This window comes from Scomber japonicus, chromosome 3, assembly GCF_027409825.1.
Source record: "Scomber japonicus isolate fScoJap1 chromosome 3, fScoJap1.pri, whole genome shotgun sequence".
In the NCBI taxonomy this organism is placed as follows: domain Eukaryota; kingdom Metazoa; phylum Chordata; class Actinopteri; order Scombriformes; family Scombridae; genus Scomber; species Scomber japonicus.
This window is the reverse complement of record NC_070580.1, coordinates 15,219,720-15,240,440: the sequence shown is the minus strand read 5'-3', so window position 1 is coordinate 15,240,440 and position 20,721 is coordinate 15,219,720. Positions and strand designations below refer to the sequence as shown.

Here is a 20,721-nt window from a genome sequence, read left to right as displayed (position 1 = left end):
GGGATGACACAAAAAAATCATGCTAACCAAAAGAAAGCAGAATATGTAATCACTGTTCGATAGGTGAGGCTGAGAGAGAGAGACAATGTAAACCATTCAATCAAATAATGAATGTTAATGTGTTAATGATACGTATGTTATTTTCTACTGTCCAAATATGTGGACAAAATGCATTTTGATCATTTGACAACATTGTTCTCAAAACTATAGTGCCAAAAACGAAGCGAATTAAAAATAATTGAATTGAGTGATATAGGCCTTAATGATTTACTGCACTATAGAGGACAAAACATAACTTTAATCATATCAACAAAAAAGAGAAATCCACCTTCCACATAAATATGAATGAAATAAAACCGAGGAACTAGCTATCTCAAGACTTCATCTGGAAACTATCTGTAGAATGGCTGTTTAGGCTTTTGAAATTCCTTCTTTTTTTTAAGTCACAAACTTCAATAACAGAGGGTATTTCTTAGATATAGGGTCTTTTGGAACTGTTTTTTTAGAGACAGCAGTTTGTTCACAAATAAGACTCCTAGCTTGCAGAGAGGTTTCATGTAAGTCATACATGGGTGGAACATGAAATGTAATTAGAGGCAAAACTATTCCAAACAAGATCAATACAGAGTGTTGCAGAGTATACCATCAAATCTCTCTCCTCCTTCTCTCTCCATCAAAACAGCCATCTGTCCTACATCCTCATCTGTGCCATTTCATGGTGTTCTCGTTTTTCCCCCCTTATACTTATACTATACTCCTATACTGTACTGTACAAGGACTGGGCTATTTTTTTAAGGTAACAACATGCTCCCTTTAAGCACTATTGATTTTTAAAATGATAAACTCACCCATTACTTAATAGAGACTTTGGTTCCAGACAAAATTATTAGATTGATAAGATCATTCAGTTGGCTAATGCTGTATGCATTCACACTTCCTGCTGTAGATATCTCTAAAATCTCTAAATTCTCTGTAATTTATGATATTTATAAAGTGCATATTGTAGCACTCTGAAATGCTTCACTGACGCAAATAGATTAACTTTAAGATCAGTATTTCTCAACAGTCTGGATGATTCCCAAGACTCAAATGTTGACAGAACTATAATCTTGGTAAGGTGTGAAAGGATGTTACAATACATAATAATAAAATAGAATAGAATATTTTAAAATATGCATGTTTATTGAGAGTACATAGTAAAAAACATGTTTGTTTACAGTGTAGGCTTGATCATATCAATACATCCCATGACTTTTCAGATTCTGAAAGGTATTTCAACCTTCAGCCCAGTAAGTCACTGAGATGACTGGATAAGAATGGAGTGAGATCAAGCAGAGACACGGACGCCTCTGAATCTGGGAGCATCGGTTCGGTTCCTCCGAGAGGAGCAGTCAGTCATGCCCGTCTGTTTCTGCATGACTGGGCAGGTTGTTCTTAAAGGTGGTGACGTATCAAACAAATGTCAGCACACAGACCACTGCATGCTCTGCAGTACCACTCATGGAGTCTGCAGCTGTCCAAACTGACAACATTTTCTATGCATAATGTTCCAGTTGTCTTTCATATTCTCCAAACTACTTAAGACTTAATACTTTAGAAGGACACAGTGTGCTTAAAGTGTTCTTACTTTTGAAATGGGAGCAAATTGATCACTTTGAATTGGGTACAAATTTGTCCATTTTTGTCACTTGAGATGTACCTTTTTCATGGACAGGGCATCTGAATGGAAGTTATATGTAGTTGAAATCTACATGTCTTGATTGTCAGATTTAGCAACCTGCGATCTATAATCAACATGGTGTCTTGTGAAAATCAGTTGCCCAGTTGTCATTCTATTTGCTGTAACTTCATATTTAGAATACGCGCATCAGTGGTATCAATCTTCTCATCAAATTCTCAGCAAGAAAGCAAATTAGCACATTTCCCAAAATATGAAACTAGTCCTTTAATGTTCGCTGACAGTTCAAGTTTTTCTGACGCTGAGTGACACAACTTCATTTTCAAGCTGCATAATCCTCTCAAATCCACTTTGGTTAGATGAGCTGTTTGCCTTGCCAGAGTCCTCATTTAAGTGACATTAAGTTCAAGTATGAAATAACAGAAGGGCCTTCAAACCAACATACATAGGTGAGGGTAAGCAAACAGAGATAAACAGAGAAAAGTGTACACACACCATGGATATACAGTACATGGAGGTCAGTCTGACTGTTCAGTTAGAGAGACAATGTTCTGTTCCAGCGGGGCTGTGCACTGCATCACAATGAGCTTCAGTTCTCAGCCTGTCTGAGTCGATACTTGAGCCAAAGGAAAGAAACAGAAGGAGGGAGATGTAAAACAAAACGGTGCAGATAAGATAAGAAAAGGTAAATTACAAGTGACTGAAAACTCTGAGAGAAACATCAAGAATCTCTCTCTTTGCTTACCCTCTATGTGACCTTCATTCAAGTTAACTTATCTTGATAGTTTTACGGGACAATTTGGAAGGTTATTTTTGACTCTTCTTATTCTGAGCAACAGACACAGCAGTGAATGGGGAAAAAGAAAGATAACTTACAAGTAAACTGATTAAGTGGATAGATTTCTCATCTTTCGTCCACTACAATATTTCAACATATCAATATTCTTGATAAAACTCGTTTCACTTCACAGATTGTCTCATTCTTTGGGACTCTCATATACATGCAGTTCAGTGCATTCATCAGCTCTGACAGGTTCTTGAAAATGGATCGAGAACAAAGCACATTTTGGACAGAAACACTCATAGCGAGCAGCCATATCAAAGCCTCTAAAATATCTGCTGACAGCAAGAACTTGTGTTGGCCCAGCCTGAGCTTGCCAGATGTTTGCAATTTACAATTTATCTGACATTGGAGAGATTTAGCATGGTCACTCTGGACAGTGTGTTGATACAGTTGTCTCTTAGATACACAGTTTTCATTATGAAACCGACCTTCAGTAAAAATAACAAGTTTTGTGAGCCCATTATTTCTGCTGCATAAACTGAGTCTCTTTTACTACTGCATGGACTTTAAGACTTAAAGATAAACTACAGTATGGACTGTAAAGATGGATGTAGTGAGATGTGATGTCACCCATTGGTTTGCACTGGAGCTAGTTTAAACCCAGAGTTGTAGCTTATGGTGGACACTATCTTTTCCATTTGGGGCCAAGACCTTCCACATCAGGAGCGTGGGGTTTTGCCTTTAACACTCTAGGAACACACCCCAGTACCTTGGACTGAAACTAAATCTAACTTACCAGGAACACCGAGCAGTGCGGACTTGCTAACCACTAATGTTAGCGACATTGTGCTAAGGTATCATAAGTAACACTAAACTCACCAAAGTATTGCAACAATAGTCTGACTGGGGCTGGAGCTGGGGAGGGCATCTTCAAGTCTTCAAATCTTACTAATTGATCAATAATTTCCAAAATGGCCACCAGCGCAAATTTGCCACAGCGTTTTACTTTGGGGTGTACTTTGCCATAACGTGTAACTCTAAGTTACTTCTGCTGTGGTACTTGACTTAAACCTACTATAATAATTTTGGGCGATTTGGGGGGAAGGACTAACCAATTGCAAACATAGCATTGTCATTTTTTTAAGTTAATATGCTGAACTTGTTGGCAGCAGATAACAATATTATTACCAATTTGGAGTTATGTCGAATATAAGTTCAATGTTTAAGTCACACTCTTTGTTTTCCTATGTTTCTGGTCTCTACCAACTCTTTGAAAAAAGGAAATGTTGATCTCTTTAACTGCTAAATGATCTGCTCACCAGCTGGTTGATAACTGTGTCTGTTTGCCTTTTGGTGCTGAGAAGGTAATGTACAATGGGTTTTTAAAACTTTTTCTCTGAAAACTGCTGCCTGCTGTGGCCGGAAATGACAATATAAAACCACTGAGTGAACCAAAACAGATGCGGCTGAACAGCTAAACAATGAACTGAAACTCAATATAAAGCTCCATAAAGCAGAGGGGAGCTACAGAGTCATTATTCCTAATTCTCTGTATTTAATTTGATTTCTTTTCAATTTAATTTATCTTGCTTTTCAGTGTGTTTTTAAATGTAATTCTAATACATTCTTTTGCTCCATGTAAAGCTCTTTTAATTGCTTCTGTGTTTGAAAGGTGCTCTAAATAAAGTTGCCTCTCCTACATAATTGTTCAGCTGGATTCACTTTGAACTTATAAGACATTTCCAAAGCCTCTGGGGGCACTTTAACCGCCCTAATCCTATTTTTTCCCACAATATTTCACTTTGCTAGTGTTCCCTGTTTAAAGTTAAAGAGTTCCAAGTAGTTTTTATGACAATTACCTTTCTACAATATCTTCAATTCTTATATAAATATGAGATGAGAATGAAATGAGAATTTGTGAAAGGTTTGGGGCAAACAGTCTGAGCTATCTGTGAGAGGAGGTGAATGTCACATTGTGTTCCTAAAAATGCCCAGTGTGCAAATGAGGAGGAGCTTGTTAGAAGTGAGAAATCAGATATCCCAACTGGCAATATCTTTTAGAGGGCAATATATTGGCTAGGGCCTTTTTAGGGGGTGCTTAATTCATTTATATTCTGGCTGCCCCTGGGTAGTAGATTTATCTAAAAGATGCTGTGCTCAAAATGACCTTGCCAGGTGTGATTGAGAAGAGATATTCTGATGTTTTTGTTTGTCAGAGATACTAGTAGAAGAAATCTGAGGTGAAAGAAATTCAGATCTGAAGCATGCTAGTGTTTATTTTATTGATTTTAAATATAATACTTTGATTCCTTGCCTTTGGCCACTTTACCTGCTTCTGAAATTGATGTCTGGAGAGCTTTAAAGAACAATCTGCTGTAGCTTGTTTTTGTTCTTCTCACAGTAGCCCTGAAATGACAACTACAATATTCTTTAGTCATGCTTCAATCAGATCAGATTCACCATCACCATCAACAGTCAAGTGTTTTCACGTCCGTTGTCTTGTGTTACGCACCATGAATTAGCAAGCAGACATGACAACGTTCTCAGTTTAATAGACATTGTCAGCAAGTGCTTTTTTTCATTGAGAAAGAGAGATGCTGACACAAAAGAGAGAGGTTGCGGCAGGATTTTACACCAAGCCAAGAGGCAATATGCTGGTGCAGCATCTGGGCTATAAAAGATAATAACTATTTTTAGCAATAACTGAACATAAGATGAGAAACCTTACCTTCTCATCTCTTGTTATTACATAGCAATAAAAGTGTTCTTCATCACAAACACTACATGATGTACAGATTGAGTGCCTCAGAAATCTTTGAATTAATATTTCGAGTAGTTGAATTACTTGTTCGTTTAGCTAAAACTGTCTCCTTATGCCTAACCCTTAACATACAGCTCATTTTACTTGGCAACTACATCACAAATCACCATTCAGATTATTAGGACAGTGTTAAGAATTTAAATGTGCATTTGTGTAATTGTGCGTGTATTGATTCTTTATAGTTTTAATTTGAATGCCCATGCTTGTAATGATCTAGCTCACAGTTGTCTTTGAGTGGAACTTTAAAGCCTCCAGATTAAGATTTTGGAAAGAACAGTGAAGAAAAGAGAAAAAATCAATCAGAGTATAAACTTATTTACATCTTACACCACTGATGCCAAACATAATTTAGTATGAACACACACATTTCCCTGGGGACTAATCAGAATGATAGATGGACAGTGCCAAGGTGAACCGCAGCCTCATAGCTCACCGTGGTGCTCGTATGAGCGAGAGGACAGAGTGGTACAGAAACTGCCCAGAAATCGTACATCTATTTAAGGAATGCAAACACATAAACTGTGCCTGGCAAGGAGGAAATAGTTTGTTGCTTTATAGCAATGTACTCTCACACCACTCACAAGTTAGATGAGTACTTGCTATTTAGAAATAATTGTTGAGGTCAAAGGGTTGCTCTGGGCTCATTAACTGTGATCAGGCTCCAATGTGAGCTTGGCTGCTACTTAGCTCAGGTTTATGAACGCACGCACACTCACAGGCATCTTAAGCTCTTTTGTAATGCCTTTTGAATGCTGATGCTTTGATAATGTATTTATTGCCTCTCATTATGAGTTATGATATTTTGATTTTCAGATTAGTCAGAAATAAAGGGTGATACCATGGGGTATCAATTTTACTAACACATTTTAATAATAAAAACACAACTTAAGCACTATGCAGTGAAAAAACAACAAAATATGACTGTTCCCTGAAGTCTAGTGTTTCTCCAACGAGCGTGAAATGTAGCTAAAAAAGGTCAATTTCACCCAAGTTATTTAAAGCTGCTTTAATTAATATCTTTATTTTAACAACTGATTATGACAAATGACTATGTGTATATGAAGGGTGTTGCTGGCAGTGATCCGATTCGAAATATGCAAGTGGATAACATGAACATCCCACGGAACGGATGTGTGTGGGCATGTGCAAACAAGCTGATGTAGAGGGAAACAGAGCAGGCTGAAGCCCTAGAAAATGTTAAAAAAGGGGTTGTTTTGGAATGCATGGTCAAATTACTTATTTGGTCAATTAATTTGGAGGGGTTGTTTGGATTTTTACATATGTTCACACAGGGTTTGGACTTTTGGGCTTTCCTTTGACCATGTTTGACACAACATCATAACAGAAAAAGCACTTATCCATAAAACAGACAGTCACAGATATATTATTGATCAGAAGCAGATGCTGAAGCCTTTCAGTTTTCCAGGAAACAGCAAAGGAACAAACCTCATTTTAATACAATTACAAACAAGAAACAGACCAGCAGGTGTCAGAAAGCCTTTACAAAGCCCAGCAGGGCTGGCAATTGGTGTGGACCACCTTCCCTTTGCAAAGAGCCAAACACAGATGGTGAGATAGGCATAATCAAAACCTCCATTGTAATGGTATATTTTTCACTTTCTTTTCACTGTCATCTTAATTGGGCTACAGAGATTTTACTCAGTGATGGACATTTATAAGCTTCACTTTTTTGGGGAAAAAAAGAAAGCTCGCAGCATTGTGTTTGTTGTTTTGAACAGCTGACGCACAATACTCACTCTCCAAATTAAAAGTAACCATACGAGGATGTTTAATACAGCACATATTTTGTATACCAGCGTCACATTCGTGCTGTCTGAAGGAGTTTTTTTTATCCGGAATGTGTATGGCTATTGAAAATTTCCAGTAGACAGGGTTGCATCATACCTTGTGAACTTTACCAGCTGTTGCATGAGATTGAGGAATTTAGACACAACTATGCCCTCCTCGATAAATGCTTAATCTCTGAATTCAAATTTGTTCTCACAGTGAGAAAAAGAGATGAGATATTATAATAAGACTGAAACTGAGAAACAGACTTTAAAGACTTCAGCTTGGTTGGTTAACTGTGTAACAGATAGGGATGTATACAGATATGGCACACTGCTATGGATAATCTTTGGTAAATATGAAAATGATCAAACCTGTAAACCGACTAAAAAACTAAATAATTTGGCATTACTAATCTGAGGTAGAGATTTGGAACTTGATAAGTACCTATGTCATATCAGAGACAGTAGTCTCACACCTCTGACAACACAGTGCTAACAGCCCAGCTGTCAAAATGAATCACTCTAACAGTAACAGCTGCCCAGATTACTTTGTATGCAGCTTGTGAAATCTGTGGCGCTTAGCAACAACTTCTCTCATCACACTGTTGATGATGATGTGATATCCCAACTGCTGTGAAATGTCTTACAGTGAAATATGTCCATTACAGTTTGGCAGTCCTGCTGAGACTATCAGAGTCTGATAATTATGTAGTCCGCTTCCTCCATCAGCGTTTTATCACTTCCTCATGTGTGTTGGCTTTTTTGTTTACACGCCTTTGTGGGACTGAGACAAGTGTAGATTGATGGACGGGTCACCAGAGGTACACTCTGCTCAGGGAGACAAACAGCTCAGACAGGACACACACCTAAAGGCCGCTCAGTCTCTAACCAGGACAGGAACTGACAGGTAAGGACTCAGCTGACAGTCTGTGTCTGACAAATGCTCAATTCTGCAGGAGTACAGTGAATGAAACACTTGGCTCAGTGTAACATTTATATGTGTTATTATTTCCATATACACTGAGTGCAAATCTGCCTAAATTTAAAAAAAAACAAGGATTATTGTTTCACCTCAGATCCAATCAAAGAGATAAGAAAAGCATATAAAAGCTATGCACAAATACTACAGTCAATATTTTAGATGCTAAATTAGATAAAAACAAGTACCATTTAAGAATATCAGACATGCTTTATTGTCCCCTTGGGGAAACTTTTCTTGGGGTAAAAAAGTATTCATTACCGGCCATACTGTACTTATTTTAAAAGTCCAACTGAAATCACTTTTAATAATCTCTTTTTGAATCCCTTGGCATGCAGATGTCTGTGTTGACATTAGCTTGACAGCTACCAGTGCTACACTGTATGGAACAGAGACAAAGTAAACAAACTGCTGTAGCTATAAGCCGTGAACAGACCGTGTGTTACTAACAGGGATTTTGAAGAGCCAAACCAGCATCTGATCAGACCATAGTGCTATATTTATGTGCTGTTTAATGTACTGCAGCTGAACAACAAACTATAATATCTATTTAGCCTGCTATTGTGGCGGTGCACTTTCCCTTGGTGAATGTTTGTTTGGCGGCTTAGTCAACAAATTAAAGTGCAGGAAAAGATGTGTGTTCATGTTTACTTGTTTTCACTTTAGCAGGAAAGCTGATGTAGATGGTTGTTCAGAGTCTTTGGCTCTTGTGTTGTGCAGCAGGGTGCTATCAGGCTTAGTGTGCCTACGATCCAACACCATGTTATCACTTAATCAAGATTAGATTTGCTGTATTGAAAAAAGGACTCCAGCTGTGTAAGTGGCATTTATTTTTATTATTTTTTTATATTTTATTTTTCAGTGTTTTATATACAAACACATAGATCACTATGACAACCATGTGACAGCAGAGAAGACCATGGTAAATAAGAACACACAACCCCCACCCTGAAAAAAAGAGAAAAGAGCATAAGAGAAGTGGCATTTAGACGAAATAATGTAAAACTTAAAGGGCACAATCGTAAAATCAAAAAGTTTTAAATAAGGGCAATAAGACCAATAAGAAGGTATAATAATAATATAAAACAGAACAAGTTATAAGGTTATTTGAATAAGTGAGTTCATATTGAAATTCAGAACTAAATGCAAAATAAAATATAACAAAGAAAAGTGAAAAGATCCTGAGATAAAAATGCCTTTTTAATTGTTTTAGTGTTAGCCATTGATCTCTCCCACAGAGTCTATTAGTGTGGATGTGTTTCTCTGATGACCTACCATATTTGAACAATGATAGGCAGATGTTTGTGTATATATGTCTTATCTTCTCAGGAGGTACTCACTAGAAAACTGATTTAGAGGGATTTAAAGATCACCCTTTTCACAGACCATTGATCCAAATCATTAGTTTCATGGTCGAGAGAGAGGCTATTGGTGAATGTCATAAATGTCAGAGTCAGATTGGACAGCGTCTCAACCTTGAGTCAGAGCGTTCATATCTCTCCTCAAATCCATCACTTCACTGTTGTTATGTTGGATACGTTTATTTTGTCAGGATATTTGAATGTTAGAGCTGAGAGAGAAATTAAGCAGTTAGCTAGATGTTACTTCACAGAAAATATATGACTGAATAATAATACCATTAGTTTCACTGGAATCCAATTTTTTTAAAATTTGCTTTATCAGCAGAATTAGCAGGACAGAAAATGATCCACCAGCTTTTTCCAATACCTTTCTCTTCTTGTGGTTCCCCTGAGGCCAGAATGTAGAAAAAGATAAAACAACTATTTGCAAGCTCTGTTTAGTGTCTGTAATACTTCAGTTTTGTCTGTACAGATCAACTGGATGTGAGAAAGTCGAGGGAAGTTAAACTACAAAGTCAAACTTACATTTCTCATGTAAAACTGTTTATGAAAGCTAAAAAGAGAGACAGTATACAGACAACATATCTTCTGAGACATCACTGCTATTTTTCTATGAGATATAACTAAAATAATGCAGAATTGATTCCAAATTCAGTCCCAAACTATCCAAAAACCTTTTAAGACTCATTTGATTTACTACGTCTCCAGTTTTAGAAGAGATAAATACATACATAAATCCTCATAAACAAATATTTAAAAAAATAAATAAATTGTGTTTTATTCTTGCCAAACATTTCCAAGTATAATAAGACTGTACAGAAGAGTATCATACTGGTTACTTGGACAGCTTGCCAGACATTTCTTTAAATCTTCATTTGAAGGACTCATATCTGATTCCTTTTGAAGTCTCAAATTGAACCCTTTAAAGAAGGTAAAATAGTTTCAGTTATACTTTGATGCAGAAGAGGCCAAGCATGCCACACTTCACACACACTTTTCACAGACCCGCCCTTGATGGGAGGCATAATACCTTCATCTTTCAAACAGTGTCTCCAAATTTTAACACACTAACACTTGAGTCAATTTCACAGACTCAAATGGCATCACTGGCATTTTGTTACTCTGAGCCATACTGTACATTGCTAATAAAATAACTTTGTCTCTTTAAAACAAATATACACACACGCTAAAAATAAAATAAAACTTTACTGTCAGTTGTCACCATGTGAGTGAGATATTTTAAAATATCCAGCTAAGAAAAGTTTTGGTATTTCACCCATGTGAGTATTTAAATCACCTCAACCGCAGACATTCTTTTCAGGATTATCAAGCTGCCTGAAACATTCATGCGTCACTGACTCTTCTGCTCTGTTTCTAACGCTGCAGCACAAGCATGCCATGCCAGTGTTTTATGGACCATGACTGTTATGAATATAGAGTGTTTGTGTTCACAAATAAAGAATCAATTTACCCTGATTGAATTTTTCCCTCCTTGTTGCTCAGCTCTTTACAAACAGACATCTGCTGTCAAGGAGCCCTTCACTCACCATCTCACCTGAACCAATTCAAGTCTCCTGCTGCTGACATTTTCAATTTTCTCTCCTTCTTCATTCTAATCCAACATGATGCCAATACCTGCCTTCAGACCCGTGAATCATCTACTTTGATATTGTATGATGTTTTCTATGCGGGTCTGAGGTGTTTCAACATCCGAGGTCATCCAGTGGTATACTTGACAAATTATTCCTGAAGTTTATCTTAAATGGTTTTCCACAAAAGCTCTGGTGTTATTAGGCATTCTGTGTTGGTTTATATTTCACTCACGTATATCTGTGTTTATCATCAGCAGCATGAATAGGATCATTGAATGTCTTGGGACAAGGTCAGTAAAAGGCACAAATGTTGGCCAGCAGACCTATCCAGTACATCCCGTACATGCTTGTTATTGGATATGTTGTAATGCATTTGTACATTACAAGCAAGGAGTTCTGTGGAAGTCAATAGTATTTTCTCACACTAGTCAGCCAAAACAAAGTCATTTTAGCAGAGAGAGACAGAGATAGACAGAACAGTATGTAAACACAGCCACAGGGGACTGAAATGTGTCCCTCTGGAATACTCCAACTCAGATCTGATCATGATAAAAGTCAAAAATATTATTTTACAGCACTTAATGTCCTTTGGCCCTTTAGTGTATTAACAAGCTTTAACAAAACAGTACATTAAGACCTGAGATTGAATGGATTTTAATGGACTTAATGGATTTTTTTGTGCGTCAAGGGGCAGCCACTCAGACAAAATGTGCTATTATCACAGATTCTTGGAACAATGTGTCAGACTGTATTTTTGTTGTTGTTGTCTTTAGTGTATATGTTCCATGTTTCCTACTGTTTGCAACTTAAGGGGTCAAAAAGAAAATAATTTTGTTTTCTTCAAGTCAAACGAGTGAGATAAAACTCTTCATGCAGTGGCTGATAGGACTTTTTGCCCAAGATAATACAGGTTGGTCCAGTAGTGGGTCAAAGCTGTTTCCTTCCAGACCAAAGAGACAGAACACACTCAAAAGGGATGAACAAGAACATCCTGGTAACAAGCTGGGACAGGTGAAGGGTAGCTCTTTTTTTCTTGCAGTCACCTAACATTTTGCTGGATAGCAGTTTATTTCCTTCTCATTTGAAACTGTAAATCAGTTTTGAAAGAAACAGTTTCTTACACTTTTCATCAACATAATGAGGAAACAATCTTAATGAATGTATATGAAAAGTTACAAAATGTTCTGCATGTGTATGCAAAACAATCAATGATTTCCCAACAATAGATCCAGCTGGTGTTTCTGTCACTCATGGGAACAGCGATAACTGTGGATGATTTAAAGAATTAAAGAATTCACTCATCACTGTTCTCATTAGATGAAGTTAACACAGGAAGTATAGGGTTTGGTATAGTCTTTCAAAATTGCATCAGCTTTCTGAAATTTAAGGCAGCTTCCTCAAAAATATGCAGAAGTCATTATTAATTATGTGAGTAGCAATTTAACTGCAAAATGTGTACTCCTTTACACTAAATCTTCAATCCAGGATCTTAAGAAGCAAGTTCATACTCTGGTGAGATTGGCTGAGTGGCCTGAACACCAATTTCTGTGTTGCACATATTGCACATTCCAACTTCAGCTCATTTTCTGTTGTATCCTGTTGGCCTGCAAATGAAGCGCTCGTGATATGAGGCTCATCCCATAAAATGTCTGAACAATTCCCTCCATTTACGAGGGTTTATGAGGAGCTGCACGTTCCCCTTCCCTAAATTATCATGCTTCACCAGCCACCCCACAGATTCAACACAATGGACCTCACTGCAAGCTGGGAAACACTCTCTGGGTCTGTGAAAGTTCATTTCTTGAACTACGTGTCATGACAAAAAAAAAAAAAAAACTGTGTCATTTTACCTCAAGATTTTTTCTCTGGCTAATATGTAAATTGTGTTTGTATTGCATAAAGCAAACACATGTAGAGAAGGTTCTGCCTCTCTTTTTACTGGATGAACAAACTCTTCAGACTTTATGTGAAAATATAGATTATTTTTTTCGATTTTGATTAATTCTTCTTATAGCTAGGTGTATCAATAATGCATGGACACAAGAAACATCAATATGCTAACATAATGTATAAGGTATAGCTTAAGAAAGTAGATCAATATTATTGACAGCACAAACATGGCCTCCTGTTTCAAATAAACAAACACTGCAATTTTATTGATTTGATTAACATTTTAATCTTCTGAAGTTTAGAGTAGACTAGTTTTACTTTGACTGACATCCCAACAAGGTTTTCCCATGTCTTTGTTTGCAATATGTGGATTGAAGTCACTGAGTAAAATGACGTATTACAGTTTTCAATGCATACAATGTTATGAAGCTATAAAACAGTGAAGTAATAATCCTGCATCACTGGACTGAGTGGACCTCCATGAAGATCACATTAAGCCTCCATTCAATGAAATTGCTCTGCACTGTTGTTGATCGGGGTCTTTTGTCTGTGATGAATAGATACCAAACAGAGTGATCATAGACTGTAAGGAGTATATGGGAGTAAAGCAAGTCCAAGATTGTAATATTACATAAAACAGGGTGATTGCAAACTGAATAATAATGTCTTCATTTCTAAATACATTGCATCATTGTTTCTATTGAGCCATGACCTATGTCTGTACTGGCTAATTCTTGAGGTCCTACCTAAACAGTAAGCACAGTGTTAAATGTCTCAGTTGCATGATCTTAAATTGAAGTGAATGGCAGCCATAGCAAATATTGACAAAGATTGGCAATAGTGTGATAGCAACGACTTTACTGTGTCAGCTCCAGGAACAAAGTTTCCTGCCTGGGTCACATGTATAGTGGAGCTTTTAATCCTGTGTGATTTGACTTTATCCAGGCTGTGCTCTCATGTTGCAAACCTGTACCTGTTGGCCCAACAGCAGAGACGCAGACAGGAGATGACAGCCTGGAGCTTAAGTAGGTTACTGTGAAAAATAGTCCACGCCTTGATACAGCGTACAGTACCTTAATTAAAACAGCTCCCAGATACTGTTTGACATTCTTGGAAGAGCTCCTGTTTCTGTGGTAAAATCTCGGCCACTGTGCTTACACTGTACTGTCAGCAGGTAGCAGACAGCAGTTAGCCGATGAAGCTAATGCATGTCAAATGAACCCATCAGCAGAAGACATTTGTTCTGTTTGTTAGCCCATTCATTGCTGGTGTTTATGTGCACCGGACTGATTCATAAAGAAAATGAAACCATAAATTACTCTTTTAATCTTCATGCGTCAACGACTGATGAATAGTTCCTTGGAAACATTTTCTTCACCAGACTGTATAAATCACATAGTTATTATCTAAAATATTTGGATGTTTTAACAAAGATAAAGAAAGATCATAACTGAAGAGAGTCTGTCCATTTGTACATGCACATGAGCTTCTCCATCTCACACTGAACTTCTTTAGATGTGGGATGTGTGGTATTAGCAGGCATGGAAGATGAGCAATGTTTATGCTTTTACACAAATAAAAGGCCAAGTACAGCAATACTCAGACGAAGAATCACTGTGATGAAGACCACTGATAAAGACCACCCAAAAGCTGGAAATGTGTGGGTTTAATATTCAGCAATGAGTCCAATCTATTTTTGAATTTCGTGTAATCCTGATTTTTAATATAATTCTCCCATATGACGTGAATGAGGCATTTGTGGTATTGAGCTAAATGGTAACATGCATAAACGTCCTGATTATGCATACTACCACTCAATAAATAAACACTGTATCAAAAGTAATTAAAACATGTATGCATGCGGTTTTTCTAAATAATATTTGATGGATAAAGGAACCCCATCAGTGGGCTAGATCATAGGTTATTAATATAGATACTCAAATGAGGCTTTTTATCACCTTCTTCAGCCTGCTTGTGGTTATTTGATATATGAGGATAGTTTTATCAAAGAGGTGGAAATGATCATGTGGTCAGAGAGGAGCTACAGATGAGTGGATGATTGAGAGTTGAAACAGATATGAATATCATTTCCTGAGGAAGGACCTTTACTGTGCACAAGGTTAGAGAGAGGCGCCCACGTTTTCTATCTGGTAACTGTTCAAATACACGTATAGGCTATGTATGCACATGCAAACACATGCCTTTTTTGTTTAAGAGTCTCATTTGCATCAGTTTTGCAATTGCAAATAAGTCCAACTGTTTCCCACTGATACCAAGCTGATACCTAGTACTTTAGTTTCTCTCTGATGCAAATGTGGCCATTATTTTCACCCATCTTGGTTTCTGTGCTTAATCTCTGGGGTGGTAACCCTTTACAGTCTTATTCTTTTCACTCACTCTTCATTTCAGCCCTTAACTTGTTACACTTGTAGACTTGTAGCCAACTAGACTGTAATGTTGAGTTTGTCCTAATATTTGTTACATGATGGTGACTGAAAACTAATGTGGTTTTGTTTTGGTGTTTTTTTGCAGAAATTGCAGTGAACTGCACAAATGTTATTTGCACTGGTGCTTGATGTTCTCCTCCCCAGTATATCCACTCCCACAGAGGTGAGCTTTCAGTCACATGTGTAACTGCAGAAGGAAGATAAGGGTTTTTTAAATCATGATCTGAATTTCTTGTTCTGACCATTAAAGCTAAACTGGGATTATTTGACAAGAAATAACCATCCCGGGGCAATTAAACACGCGTGCTTGAACCAATTACTTCGTATCAAGATAAAGGGATAAACACTGATGATGTGGCTGATAGCGCAATGATCAAAATGACTCAGATTTCCGCAAGAACTGTCATACTGCCTCCTTTCCCGACCTTTGACACATGTTTGACATCGTAGGAACAACACCGCTAATCCTCGCTTTGGCAACCCGCTTGTGACTCATTCATTGTCCGGGGTCCGTCCTGTCCCTCCACCAGCGGGACTGCAGGGACCACTTCCATTACCGGAATCTCCCTCGGAGCGTCTGGAGAGCGAGTTTTGCGTCTGGCGCGCAGCTCCATGTCCTAAACCATATCCTAGAATCACTCAGAACATCAGACACCACCTCTACCCTACCTCTGCGGGACATAAAACATGCGATACCAAAGTCAGGGTGTCTCAGTCGGTACCCACAAACTCAAACAAGGAACTCCTACGACGTGTTTCGGCTGTTTCTCTGCGGAGCGCACACTCTTCCAGCATCCGTGAACATGACTTCGACTCTACCTCCTTCTAAAGCCCTCTACATCGGGATGGAGGTGGTGATCGCCGTGTCCTCTGTCATCGGTAACGTGATGGTGGTCTGGGCTGTGCGTATTAACCGGTCTCTGAGGGACACCACGTTTTGTTTCATCGTCTCACTGGCCTTGGCTGACATTGCGGTCGGGGCTCTTGTCATCCCGCTCGCTATAACCATCAGCATCGGACTTAAGACGCACTTCTACAGTTGCTTGCTGGTCGCCTGCACAGTGCTCGTCCTCACACAAAGTTCCATCCTGGCGCTGCTGGCCATCGCCATCGACCGCTATCTGAGAGTCAAAATACCCATGAGGTAGGCCTAAAGGTGAATTCCTCTAGTTTTCAATATCTTGTCTCATGTGGAGAGTACGCCTTTGTGTCGGAACCGTTGCTTTCAATGAAGGGCACACATATCAAAGTAATCGTCCATAACGGATTTTTTCATTTCACTCCCAAAGAAATGACTGTAATAGCTACGTGAGGTGAAGGTGTCTCATCATTTACTGTTATTAGTTTATTCTGACCTTATCATAGGGTTGCATTCATCTAGTATGACATCTCTGTTATGTCTGGAAATTACAGTATCAATGTGATTTTATTATTCATTCAGGTAGACTACACATTAGATTTTCCCAGTTACTTCAGCGTACGTTCAGCATATCATTTCCCCCAAAATATGAGATGAGACGTAAAATAGAAAAAAAAGTTATGCACATGATCACCCATGATTTGGTTACAGTTTCAAGAGAGGGCATCTCAACATAGAAACAGATGCATACATACAAATTTCAGGTACATAGATAGATAGATAGATGGATAGATGGATAGATAGATGGATAGGATTTACTCAGGAGTCTCCCAGGTCCATTCAAGCCTATTTGGTAGTTTAAAGCTTTTGAATTTCACATCTGTGGTGATTATCCAGCCTGAGCTGAACATGTTTCAGAAACACATGGAAATCACCCATGTTGTATCCCATCTTTAATACTGCTGCTCTGTTGATTAAGAAGCAACATCTGAATATAGTTGTTCATCAGTGTGCTGTATGGTTGCTCAGACCTTTTCATACTAACATCCAGTAATGCACTATACATTGCAACTGTCAGTGCCATTTAATGGACGGCAAATGTATCAATCAATTTTCCAAGAACGGATAAAAATAACTTCATGTACCACACCTTTTGGACATTTTAACAAAGAAAAAAGTTTGTTTAATTCTTTATTGTGAAACTGTTCATACAATATTTCTCCCTAGTATTGGCGACATCTGTAGCAAACATAGTGTCAGTGCTTCCTGAAGACCAAATAAAAACATGCACATTTTACTGAGTGACGTGTTTGAGGAACACATTTGGCCATCTCATTGATGACCCATCCATCTTAGTCAGAGACTCACATCTGGGCAAGTTTAGATTTCAAACACCAGTGAATTTTACTTTATTGTTTCAATGTTAAGTCATAATGTTAGTCAGAAATTGAGTCCCCCACCCCACACCACCCCTGGGACTCTGTACAGACACAGTTTAAAAGCACTGATTTCTTTTTATAGCAGAGGTGGTTTGGAATGAACTGTCACGATAAGAGTGGTCTGGCAGTAAACTGAAAATGTCCCATGTATAGTGTTTATATTTAGCTGACAGATAAGAGTTCACAGGTGAGAGATCTTGATTGAGATCCTGCAGGAAAGTACAGATCGATGGACTACAGCTGAATCCAGTGAGTAATTTTGGGCAGACGGACACCTGATCTGTATGCAGACAGACAACCAAGCTTTACAAGCAGCTGTGTGGAGAGCTATGGGTACACAAGCTGACGTCACATATGGGAAGAGCCACTGCAGGCAGGGTCTCTTTACACATCCTTTGAGTATTCATTCATTCACCATGTGTTGTGTCTACTTCATCCCAGCTGACCTCTGAATGTGTGTGTTTAAGCAAATGAGGCGAAATAGTAAAAATTACAATAGCTGGATTTGGCACAGTTTATGTTTGGGTTAGCATTAGTGACGTTAGCCAGGGAGAAGAAAGGATACGAAGAGAGAAAAATGTGTCTCACATGTGCATGAGAGTGAGTGTGAGAAAGAATGAACTCCTCTGGTTATTTACATTTACCCACGCCTTTCATCTGATTGAGTCAGTGCTTTCTCTGTAGGGTTGAATTCACAGCTGAACAGGCTGGTCTGATCACAGGAATCTGTCACTTCTTTTCAACAATGACCAATACATGGACCGGTCCAATAACAGACTATTATGTGGAAGCGAAAGTACATAGTGACATCCTGTGAAGACACTGAGGAACTTGCAAACATTCATCTTAGACAGTAACTTACCAGTTTTATGGCTCTGAACCTTGCAGCCTTGTCTTTGCCTGTTTCTGCTTGTCACGCAGCAGAAATTTCCAAGAAAAAGATTAGTAAAGAGAAACTACATCACACACACATGTCAAAAAGAAATGTGGGTTTCTGGGCAAATTACTGGAACACTATATTTGCTGTAAAGCTTTGTAAAGATTTGCTTGTTACATAGTATTGGATTGCATTACACATCAAGATGTTCATGTTGTTTTGCCTGTTATTTAAAACCTCAAAGCAACTTTAATATGCTGTTTGTAATCTGATCATCATTGGGCAAAAATAGCTGTGTCAGCCCAAAGACACTGCCAAAGACATTTCTCAACACTATCTTCCTCTTTGTTGTCATAGCTACAAACGGGTGGTGACCCCTCGGCGAGCTGGCACGGCCGTGTTGCTGTGTTGGGTGGTGTCCATCATAGTGGGCCTCACGCCCATGTTGGGCTGGAATAACCTGCAGCGTCTCCGTGACAATGGTTCCCTGCTCACTGATGACCTCCAGGTGATCTGCGAGTTTGAGACGGTCATCAGCATGGACTACATGGTCTACTTCAACTTCTTTGGCTGGGTGCTGCCTCCTTTGCTCCTTATGCTTGCCATCTATGTTGAGATTTTCTACATGATCCACAAGCAGCTCAATAAGAAGGTGAGATTTTCCTCTTCTATGTGTAGAACAATCCTGGTCTCTGTGTTGGGGCTGCAGTAATCAAAAGTGATGATGATGTTGCTATTATAACAAACTCCAGAATAACTTTATATGTTGACGATCTTCTCCATTATATCTCATTAGGTGACAGCTAGCCATGCAGACCCCAGTCGTTACTTTGGTAAGGAGCTCAAGTTGGCCAAATCCCTCGCCCTCGTTCTTTTCCTCTTCGCAGTCAGCTGGCTTCCCCTTCACATCCTCAACTGCATCACCCTCTTTTGCCCTGCCTGCGACAAGCCAGTGTTCCTCATTTATATCGCCATCATCCTCACCCATGGCAACTCAGCTGTCAATCCCATTGTTTACGCTTTCCGCATCAAGAAATTCCGCACGGCTTTCCGGAAAATCTGGAAACTGTACGTGCTTTGTCAGGATCCAGTTGGTCGGCTTCCTCAAAGAGGTAGCCAGAGAGGACAGAGTCATGAGAGGAGGCTGAGGCAGAATGATGACGACGACGATGACGTGTGACCTTTGGTGACTAGTTCGATTGCAGTGTAACTGTAAAGTTTCACTCCGATGGTTCACAGAATGGAGAGAACTCTGTGTTTATTTTCACACTTGAGGAATTACTGATCAAAAAGGGCCTTAATGACATCGAAGGATGTCAGAGAGATGCAACAGATGAGGGAAATCCATTGCAGACTCACCGATTTCCTCCATCTCTCTAAGAGGACAGGATGACAAATCAGCAGGAAGACAAGATCTACATCCTTGATCAGACTTTTATTTAGATAAGAGTGACTGTTTATGCCTCTACTGGCTGCCAAAATGATGATGATATCGTATGGGATAAGGGGCTTCATCACTTTCAACAACAACCTGTTGAACTTGACTCAGTAAGTGTACATCTGTAACACATGCAGTATTAATGCTAATGTATACTGTGCTGTAATTTTGACCTGAAATGAAATTCATGGTCTCTTCCATGTTAATGATCTCAAATAGTTAACCATATCATTAACTGGTACATTACTTTTTTTATTTTTCTGTGGCCTTACGGACAGAAAATAAGATGAAGAGTATGACGTTTGTTTGCACACTTTGAGGAGGAGCAGGACACAGAATGTATGTTTGAATGAAAAAAAAAGACTCACTTAGTGTTGAAGCCTCTGGTTTACCAACTGTGCTAAAGACAAAATGACAGTTACTCATCATTCCAATCACTTCTTTCATGACCTTTATAGTTGTTTTGTGCACATGAAGGTGTCATTAAAAAAACAAACTGAGACCAGTTGATATACATAATTAATACTAGCTAATAGCTGTAGCTGAGAACACTGTCCATGCATAAAGAGAATTTACTCAATGTCCCTCATTAAATGCAACTACATTAGTAATGTTGAATAGAAAACTGTGAATCTAAAGATTGCTGGAGCTCCTCCATCCGACAAGTTTCATTTGATCTAGGTGATAAATCATTTTAATCCATTATACCGTGACCGTATCTCTAGGCCTTCTCCATTGCTTGCAACACTTTTCCTCCAGATTCTTT

General features: G+C 38.5%; 1 protein-coding gene across 1 annotated transcript; it reads left to right on the top strand.

Moving 5' to 3' along the window:
* The first annotated feature begins 16,130 nt into the window (after window positions 1-16,130).
* Window positions 16,131-19,697, top strand: LOC128355734 (adenosine receptor A1-like). Its single transcript, XM_053316070.1, has 3 exons — window positions 16,131-16,486; window positions 18,875-19,169; window positions 19,314-19,697. Exons 1-3 carry the CDS (start codon window positions 16,146-16,148, stop codon window positions 19,695-19,697), a joined length of 1,020 nt encoding a protein of 339 aa, XP_053172045.1. The 5' UTR covers window positions 16,131-16,145.
* The last annotated feature ends 1,024 nt before the right edge of the window (window positions 19,698-20,721 follow it).